Source organism: Capra hircus, assembly GCF_001704415.2.
Source record: "Capra hircus breed San Clemente chromosome X unlocalized genomic scaffold, ASM170441v1, whole genome shotgun sequence".
Classification (NCBI taxonomy): Eukaryota; Metazoa; Chordata; class Mammalia; order Artiodactyla; family Bovidae; genus Capra; species Capra hircus.
Genome location: NW_017189516.1, coordinates 32,179,379 through 32,189,540, shown reverse-complemented (window position 1 = coordinate 32,189,540; position 10,162 = coordinate 32,179,379). Strand labels below are relative to the sequence as shown.

Here is a 10,162-nt window from a genome sequence, read left to right as displayed (position 1 = left end):
AGTCCTTTATTCATTAAATGTCCATAATTACATTTACCAGGGACTTCCCTGGTAGCACAGTGGTAAAGAATCCATCTGCCAGTGCAGGAGATGCAGGTTTGATCCCTGGGTTGGGAAGATCCCCTGGAGAAGGAAATGGCAACCTGCTCCAGTATTCTTTCCTAGAAAATCCCGTGGACAGAGGAGCCTGGCAGTCCATGGGGTTGCAAAGAGTCAGACACAACTCAGTGATGAACAGCAAAAATCACATTTATCAGCCTTTTCCTTTACTGTGTCTATAAACTACTTATGCTCTTCCACAAGTTAATCCCTTGCTACCCCGAGTGCGATCCATGGACCAGTAGCATTGATAGCATCTGGAAACTTGTTTATAAATGCAGATTCCTAGGACCCACTCTGATCGCTAAATTAGAATCTAAATGTTAACAAGACCAGTAGATGATCTGTATGTGTGTGAATGATTTTAAAATACTAGATTAAATGATTAAGAAATATGCAAATTTTCTTACCTGGGGTAATAGCCCAGTAATCCCCACCTTTCTCTTTCTTCTTTATAAATAAAAGTCCTGCCTTGGACCTGTATGTCCTCAATTCATATATCTTGGAGTGTGTGTGTGTGTGTGTGTGTGTGTGTGTGTATGCTTAGTCTCTCAGTAGTGTCCCACTCTTTGCAACCCCATGGACTATAGACCACCAGGCTCCTCTGTCCATGGGGATTCTCCAGGCAAGAATACTGGAGTGGATTGTCATTCTCTTCTCCAGGGGATCTTCCTGACCCAGGGATCACACTCAGGTCTCCTGCGTTGTAAATGGATTTTTTACCATCTGAGCTACCAAGGACACTACAAAATTTCAGAAATCGGAGAAGCCGTTAGAATCTGATTTGTAAATTCACATGTTTATGGGATTTCATAGTGAGGTTCTCAAAGTGGAGACACACCTGTTTATCTGATTCCAAAGAGAGAAATAAGCAGTGATAGTAGCCGAGTGGTGATAACATTCAAAATGCACGCTTTGGAAGTTTTGTTGAATGCTATCAAGGAAGGAACTAGTTCAGCTAGGATGTATAATCCATCAAATGTCTTCCTTGTTCATAAGTGTGTCTATTTTTAGTCGACACAAAATGCTCCAGAAATGAGTCACAGCAAGAATTAACAGGGGAAATTGCCAAGAGTTGTATCTATTATCAGATGTGTGATGACTTGTGTATATCAGCGTGATTTGCTAAGGAGCATATGAGTGGTTGGGCTTTCCAAGTAGCTCAGCTGATAAAGACTCTGCCTGCAATGCAGGAGACCTGGTTTGATTCCTGGGTCGGGAAATTCCCCTGGAGAAGAGATAGGCTACCCACTCCAGTATTCTTGGGCTTCCCTGGTGGCTCAGACAGTGAAGAATCTGCCTACAACGCCAGAGACCTGGGTTCGATCCCTGAGTTGGGAAAATCCCCTGGAGAAGGGCATGGCAACCACTCCAGTATTCTGGCCTGGAGAATCCCCATGGACAGAGGAGCCTGGCGGGCTACAGTCCATGGGGTCGAGAAGAGTCAGATATGACTGAGTAACTAAGCACAGCATAGCACATATGAGTGGCTGGCCATGTATGAAGGGGGCACCGAAGAGCACATGACTGCAGTGGGGAGTCATGAAATTTTACTTTCAAACTCCTTGCCTTCTGCAACACGAAGCAGGTGACTCCACAGGTTGAAAACATCTTGCTATGAGGATGTGGCAGAGGTATTTCCTATTCACTCAATGTCAGAAGTTCTCCACCACCATGCAGTGTTCAGGAGCACAGAATACGGGATCTGGCCAATGGGTGGTAAGAAGGAGAAACTTTTTTGTTTGTGTTAAGCCACTGAGATGTGGGTGGTGGTCGCACTGCAGCATAGCCTGGGTTACACTGACTGATGCAGTGAGAGCGTAGCAGACTCTGCCTTATTAATACTGTTGCATGTTACTCTATGCCAGGCACCAAGCAGTAAGTGCTACCCAGTACCCCATAACAACTTTCTGAGATAAATCACAGTATTATCCTATATGAGAGATATCTATATCGTATGTATCAATAGTATTTGATATCATTGCTGTGTAGATATAGATATATGGGCTGTTATTGTTTAGCTGCTAAGTCATGTTTCTTTTGCATCCCCATGGACTATAGCCCACCAGGCTCCTCCGTCCATGAGATTTCTCAGGCAAGAATACTGGAGTGGGTTGCCATTCCTTTTGCCAGGGGATCTTCCAGACCCAGGGATTGAACTTGGGTCTCCTGCACTGCAGGCCGATTCTTTACCATCTGAGCCAACAAGGGATGGTAGCTTTATGTGTAGCTGGAATATATTGGGAAAGGATGTGTTCTTCCTTTCCTCTTGTTATGCTGGAAGTAGTGTCTCTTCTTCTCAGTAGGGCAGTCCCTCCACATGAGATCTGGATGCCATCTCTTCCTCCCTTCCATTAGTGACTATTCCTGCACTCCCCCAAATCTGTGTTTTCCCCACTTCTACTCAGTTTGTCCCTCAGCATTCCCAGATCTCTCCAAGCTTCGCAAAAGCCTGCCATCCACCCATTTCTTCTTCCTTCCCTCAGTGTCCCCCCTCTCCAACTACTATGATACCATTCTCTGCCATCAACTCTCCCAAACAGCTACTTTCAACACTGATGATGATCTCCATGTGGCTAAATTCAGTGGACAGTTTTCACCTGACATCATTTCTCAGCATCACGTGACAAGATTATCCACGGCCTCCTGATGAAACCTCCTGCTATAGGCTCTTCCTCCCTGGTCACTGTCTCCTTTGTAGCTGCGTCATCGGGTGCTGGGTGATTAAATTTTAGCCTTTGTCACAACTCATCTTAGCCTCTCTTTTCTTCTCACCCTGTAGGCACTTTTCAGTCTTTCACCTAGCAGTCTTTGCTAAGGCTGCTATCACTATGTCGACCCAGGCATCCCTCAAGTGGGCGACTCCACCTGGAGCTTCTGCTCACCAATTGCCTGCTCAGTTCCATGCTTCCACTTTGACGTCTTAGTGTGGACAAGGCTGGACCATCAACTTCTCTCCCTCTGTTTGCTTCAGTGCGTGCATGTTCAGTCCCTCAGTCGTGTCCAACTCTTTTGTGGCCCCATGGACTGTAGCCTGCCAGGCTCCTCTGTCCATGGGATTTTCACGCAAGAATACTGGGAGTGGGTTCCCATTTCCTCCCCAGGGGATCTTCCCAACCCAGGGATCGAACCGTGTCTCCTGCGTCGGAAGGTGAATACTTTACCACTGAGCCACCTGGGAAAAGTCTCTGCTTACTTCACTTCAACCCCTCTTGCTCCATCCTCTGAGTTCCCCATCTCAGTAAATGGCACCAGCCTCCGCCTATTTGCTTATGTTGGAACTTGGGAATAGTGTTGCCTCAATCCTTTTGGGAGGGTTCAGCACAAAAATGTGCTTAACTCTATTTTGAAATAAAAAAACAAACTAAAGCATATCATAACTAAAGTAAGTCTTTTAAATTCTGCTTTCCCCACAGGGACTATTCTGATGCTTTAAAAACAGAATATCAGATCCTTTCCAAAATAATTTTGGGCCCTTCTTTTGCTGTTGCTGTAAGAACCCCTGGCCTGCCTAGGAGTCAATAGTCAGACACCATTTCCTGTTGATTCTCCTTCTTAAAATATTTTTGAACCTGTCTGCTCCTCTCAGGTGCCAAATGTGCTATATTTCAAGGCTGCATGATGAGTATCTAAATTTCTGCAATAGCTCCGAATCCTCCTCCCTGCTCCAAATTATTTTCTACAAAGCAGCCAGGTAGGGTGATTGCAGGAATATATATACCTGATTCCGTCAATTCACTGTTTACAAACCCTCAGTGGCTTCTCATTGTCCTCAGGATAAAATCTCAGATTTGCAATAGGCCCAAGATCCTGCCAGTTTGCCATGGGCCAGTGTCACCTCTTTGAGCTCCTGGAAAGAGCCAAGGTCCTTAAACATCTTTGTAGCTGATTTACTCTGCTCTAGAGCTCTCTCACCCCTTCCAGCTTCTCCTTCCTCAGTTCTTAGATTCAGTGTCCTTTCTTCTGGTAAGTTTTTCTTAACCTCTTACTCCAGGTCAGTGCTCCTGGCTTAAATACTTTCTTAGTAACCCCCACTTTGCTTTGTAAGTAAACAATTATTTGTATGTTGGATAGTTTAATCTCCCCTCCTAATCTACAAACTCTAGAAAACTCAAGCAAACTCCCTGAGAAAGTCAGTATTCACTCTAGTACACATAGGAAGTCCAGGATCCTTGAATCCAACTTGGTCTGATTTTAGAGCTCACGCCTTAAAGTTGAAAATTAGGCTTTATTTGGTGGACTTTATTTGGAGGACTTAAGCCCAGAAGACAGCCTCTCAGCTCTGAGGGACTGTTCCAAAGAGGTAAGGAAGGAGCCAGGATTATATAGGGGTTTTATAACAAAAACCAGACAGTCAAAAGTTTACTGTTAGATAGCTCAAATTAATGTGTGTGTGTGGTTAATCCCTCAGTCATGTCCGACTCTCTGCAGCCCTATGGACTGTAACCCACCAGGATTCTCTGTCCATGGGATTCTCCAGGCAAGAATGCTGGAGCAGGTTGCCATTTCCTCCTCCAGGGGATCTTCCCGACCCAGGGATCAAACCTGCACATTGGCAGGTGGATTCTTTACCACTAGGGCCAACCTGGGAAACCCAAGTTTACGAATTTAGCTCTCTTCTATGTTTGGGTAATGCAGGAGTCTGTGCTCAGGGAAATCATTCCTTTGATATGCACCTTAGCTCTCTAGGGCCAATATCCTGTTCTTCCCCACACTGAGGCCCCTCAGGGTGCACCTTTGGGGGTGGCTGCAGTGGAGGGGTGCTTAGCTCTGGGCAGCTCCTTTGTCTCCATCCTAAATTCCCTCAGGGCTCACTACTGGGGCCTCTGGTAGGTGCCTTATGGCTTGATGGCCATCCTTTGTTTGTTAATACGACTGGCAACATTTCTCCTCCACAGGAGAAACAGGAGAAAAATGTTAACCTATCTGGCTAATACTAGAACAGTGGTGTTCTAGTGTGGGTGAATCTCTGTGCAAGTTCAAGTCAGTTGTAGATTTCAGGAAACCTCAGCCTTCTGTGTGTGTGTGGGGGTGGGGTGGGTGGAGGAGGTGTTCAGATTACCAGCAGGACTAGCTAAATTGGACCCCAGTTCTTCCACCGTATAATCTTCACATCTCTAAACGGGGGTAACATTAACCAGCTTGCAGGGCTGTAGTAGAACTCATTCATCTAATACGTATTTAATGAGCATCTAGTATATTGGGGTTAGGTGATGGGGATACAAATATGATTTAGGATGTTGGGCAGAGTGCTTATCTCATTTAGTTATACATGGTCACAGGTACTAGTATTAACACAGCTGTGTGCTGACATTTGCCTGTGGCACGTAGCTTGAGACAGGGTGTGACATTTGTGACGCTGGTCACTATCTGTGACGCTGGTCACTATCTTTCCAGATTACCGCGCGGTGCGACCACACCTCCGCTCCGGCCACCAGAGGGCGCGCGACCTCTACCTTAACGGTCCACTGCGTCTGCGCCTGCGCCGCGCTGGCTGCCCGCCCTCCATTCGCCTCGCGCCATAACGCTCCGCCCCCGTTGCCCCTAGCGGCCGTTTGTTGACTTCCGGGAACGCGGGAGTAGCGGATGCTCCGAGAGTCGCTATGGGGGCCCAAGGGGCTCCCGGCGCCCGCTTCGGAGCTGAGGCACTGCCTTAGGCCCGGCCGAGTCGACCCCGCTGACTTTCTGGCCGAGGAGCAGGCTTTCCATAGCGCAATTACCATGGGGGAACCCTATGAGATGGTGCCCGGTGAGTGGCGCCCGCGGCGGTGGCGGCGGGCCGGGAGGGAGGGTCAGCGGGCGGGCGGACGGCCAGGCCCCGCCTCTGGGCTGGCCCCGTCGGGGGACAGGCCTGGGCCGCGGCCACCCGACTACGGTCAGAGTCTAGCCGCACCCCTGCGGTTGACTGAGAGGAGAAAGAAAGGAGGGGGAGGAGGGGGACTACGGGGAAAGGGGGTGCCGGTCTTTCTGCTTCTAATTCTTTTAAAATAAGTTTTCGATGAGTTTCCCGAAGGCAGGGGCAGTTTTCACCGCCCTATGATCTTCCCAAAGTACTTTGTTTGAGGTCCTCAGAACCCGATTGTGTATTGAACGCAGTAAAGAGTGGCTGACCGGGGGACGTGCGGTAAAAGAGGATGGGGGAAGGAGGGAGCCATTAGTGAGTGGTTTTTTGAGACTTTACCCCCGAGCTCCAGAAATAACCTTTGGCTTTGTGACTGGGTACCACGTACGTTCTTTGTAACAGAAATAGACGTTTCACGAAGCAGTACTTATTCTAGCCACTTGGGATGTGCTCAGATCTTTCCTGTAATACTTTACTTTTTTAAAATGGTCATTATGACCCACTAAGTTGATTTGCTGACCCACTCCTCATAACTCAGTTGGTAAAGAATCCGCCTGCAATGCAGGAGACTCTGGTTCGATTCCTGGGGTCGGGAAGATCTGGAGAAGGGCTAGGCTACCCACTCTAGTATTCTTGGGCTTCCCTTGTGGTTCAGCTGGTAAAGCATCCGCCCCCAATGCAGGAGACCTGGGTTAGATTCTTGCGAAGATCCCCTGGAGAAGGGAAAGGCTACCCACTCCAGTGTTCTGGCTTGGAGAATTCCATGGACTGTATAGTCCATAGGGTCGGCAAACAGTTGGGCACCACTGAGCGACTTTCACTTGTATGGGTCACGACCAACAGTTTGAAAAAAAAAAAAAAACACTAGAGCAGAATCGTTCTGTTTCTGCCAGGCTCTTGGGTTCAAACATGATTCAGTTTCTGCCTCGAGTTTACAAGGTAGTGAGACATATAAGAAACTAAGCAAAATGACAGTATCGATTGACAGAAGATGCCACTGGGGCAGCACAGAGCCACTGGCCCCCTGGCTTGGGGTGAGGGTAGCTGGGGGAAGGCTTCTTGGGGAGCCAGAGCAGGACAAAACAGTTGTAATTATTCTGTTAAAAACTCAGAGCCTGTTCTAGAACCTGGCCTCCTATATCTATCGTTATCAGTTTAAACTTGCACACCTCACACTTGTTCTCAAAAGGTTTTTCCACAGTGGCAAGTCTCTTGAGCATTAGTATTTATTATTAATACTTAGGTTTTCTATGTCTTTCCTCCTGATACCTGTTTAATCTCTTTGTGTGTAGTCATCCTCCTTGAGGTTTCCTCAAAAGCTGAATCTGGTCTCGTGTGTGTGTGTGTGTGTGTGTGTGTGTGTGTGTGTGTGTGTGTGTGTGTTTAGATATTAATAGCTTTGGGAATCTCATAGAAGTTTTTGGTCTCTCTCCAAAATGGTACTGGAGTAAACCAGTTTGTGAATACTCATCTTATCAGGTAGTATTTAGTGACTTCATTTAAGAATGTCCAAATCTTAACATCCTGCGTCCTCATGATGTTACTGATGAAACTCAATGCTGTCCTGTTTCTGCGTGTGGAGAAAAGCCTTCAGTCAGAGGCTAGACTATGCGACGTTCACCAGTGTGAGTGGGGCATCGAAGGTATCAGCTTATTTCCAAGGAGCAGATGGTCTACCCAGTGGCAGCAGGACTCCGTAGTCATTGTGACAGTATATTTCTTACTTTACACCTGCAAACAGATAATATATACTTGATTTATTAGATCTTATAAATAAAACTAGAATGAAGTCTGAGGAGTTAAACTGAGTTAAGTTGGAAGAAGGAGGGTGTAGGCCATGTGGAGCCGATAAAGTCCTGGAAAAATATTTTAGTTAACAGGCAACATGATAAAACTTGTGAAATCAAAACTCTCATATATTTGTCTCTTTTATTTGCAGATTCGGGTGCTGTGTTTACGTTTGGCAAAACTAAATTTGCTGAAAATATTCCCAGCAAATTCTGGTTTAAAAAGGATATACCTGTATCTCTTTCATGTGGAGATGAACATACTGCTATTACTACAGGTTAGTGTTAAAATCGTAAATGAAGATAGTAATAACTTAGAGAATCCCAAGTATTGTATTTGTGTTGTTCAAAACATGTTGAAGATATACAGAAAGTGAATTTTTTTTTTTACCTTGCCAGAGAATTCTTGACAAACTGATTTATCAGGGAAGACTTTTAAGTTCCCTTAGTATACTGACACGTGATTTTCTATGCATATTGCTTTCTTAGACTAAATCTATTTGAATATATTCATAACATCAAAAAAACTGTTACTGTATAATCTTAGAAACTCTTTACAACTAACATAATATAGCTCTAAGTAGATGGGCAAGGTAACCTGTAAAACTGATAACATTGTTTAAGTACAACTTTTTTATTGTTTTCTGATGACTTCATCTCACATTATGTTGAAGATGCTACAATTTATTATTTCTGTTTCTTTCCCACCAGGAAATAATAAGCTTTTCATGTTTGGCAGTAACAACTGGGGACAGTTAGGATTAGGATCAAAAGCAACTGTTAACAAGCCAACATGTATCAAAGGTTTGGGGTCTTTTCTTATCACTTTAAATACTTAAATTATATAAAGTACTTTTCTATTGATTGTGTAATTCTTTAATATAAATAATAAAGCCTTTAGTTATTTATTCACTGAGATTTACTTGAATATTATTGGCATTTAACTTTATTTTTCATGTGATATTCAGAACTACTTCTATATGTTAGGATTTAAAAATCACATTGATTTTAAACCCAGAGACCACAAAAGAAATAATGATTCTATAGTACTGTGCACTTGAACATCATTTTTTTTGCCTGTTTTGTAAACCTACTTAAATATTACTGTTATTGTATATACAGAGAACAAACAATATGATAGGGTTTTGAGCTCTGTCTCACTTGTTAGAGTTGTGAACATCATGGTTCTATGTAGTTGCAGGTTTTATAAAACACACTTTACCCTGCTGTATATAGTTAGCAGATGTGCTGAAGAAAACATCAGGCCTAGGCGTTGATTAGTACTAGTGTTGTTACACGGAGAAGGCAATGGCACCCCACTCCAGTACTCTTGCCTGAAAAATCCATGGATGGAGGAGCCTGGAAGGCTGCAATCCATGGGGTCGCACAGAGTCGGACACGACTGAAGCAACTTAGCAGCATCAGCAGTGTTCTTACAAGAACAACAGGACAGAATGTTTCAAATCAGGATTGTGCCAGAAAATATAATACCTTTACAAAGCTTTCTCGTCATTATGTGCAAAAGCTTCTGTTTGGTTTAACCCATGAACATCAGCTATACTTGAATGGTGATAGAGACTCCTTGGGATATGGCAGGAATAGGATTCTTTATCTTTGTAGCCAGATTTTTAATTTGAGCTCAGAATTTCAGTGTAATTTATCATATCCATGCTTCCCTGGTGGCTTAGATGGTGAAGAATCTGCCTGCAATGCAGGAGACCCAGGTTCAATCCCTGGTCAGGAAGATCCCCTGGAGAAGGGAACAGCAACCCATTCCAGTATTCCTGCCTGGAGAATTCCATGGACAGAGGAGCCTGGTGGGTTCTATGGGGTTGCAAAGAGTTGGACACTATTGGACAACTAACACACACATACACACACATGCTATTTGTAGATATTGTTGTGGAACTTTTAAAGTTTTCCACTAAGTCAAAAAATATTTACTGAGCCCAGGTGACTAAACCCTTAAGTTTATTTATAGTGCCTACTATGCTTACTGTTCAAAATCGAATGAAAGTGAACGTGTTAGTTGCTCAGTTGTGTCTGACTCTTTGTGACCCCTTGGACTGTAGCCCACCAGGCTCTTCTGTCCAGGGAATCTTCTAGGCAAGATTACTGGAGTGAGTTGCCATTTCCTTCTGCAGGGGATCTTCCCGACCAGGGATTGAACCCAGGTCTCCTGCATTGAAGGCACATTCTTGACCATCTGAGCCACCAGGGAAGTCCAATACCTAATAGACAAGCTAACAAGATTGTCTAGACTATGAGATCTTTGAGCCAGGGACTCTGTCTTAGTGATATTTGCAGCCCCTATGCTGAGCACTTAGGAGATGTTCTGTAAATGTTTTTAATATGTAAATGAATGAATGAAGAACTTTACTGTAGGTATATGACTAAACAACAACAAATGCCTAAGAATGTTGAACTTAGTGCT

At 44.6% G+C, this 10,162-nt stretch overlaps 1 protein-coding gene across 2 annotated transcripts in view; it reads left to right on the top strand.

Annotated features, from left to right (window-relative positions):
- Positions 1-5,648: 5,648 nt before the first annotated feature.
- Positions 5,649-10,162, top strand: part of RPGR (retinitis pigmentosa GTPase regulator) — a 64,670-nt gene continuing 60,156 nt past the window's right edge. For both annotated transcript variants that reach the window (XM_018043930.1, XM_018043929.1), the window contains exons 1-3: positions 5,649-5,848; positions 7,881-8,006; positions 8,440-8,532. In XM_018043930.1, the coding sequence (XP_017899419.1) occupies positions 5,686-5,848; positions 7,881-8,006; positions 8,440-8,532 (382 nt within the window). In that variant the 5' untranslated portion in view covers positions 5,649-5,685. The remainder of the gene's footprint in view (positions 5,849-7,880; positions 8,007-8,439; positions 8,533-10,162) is intronic.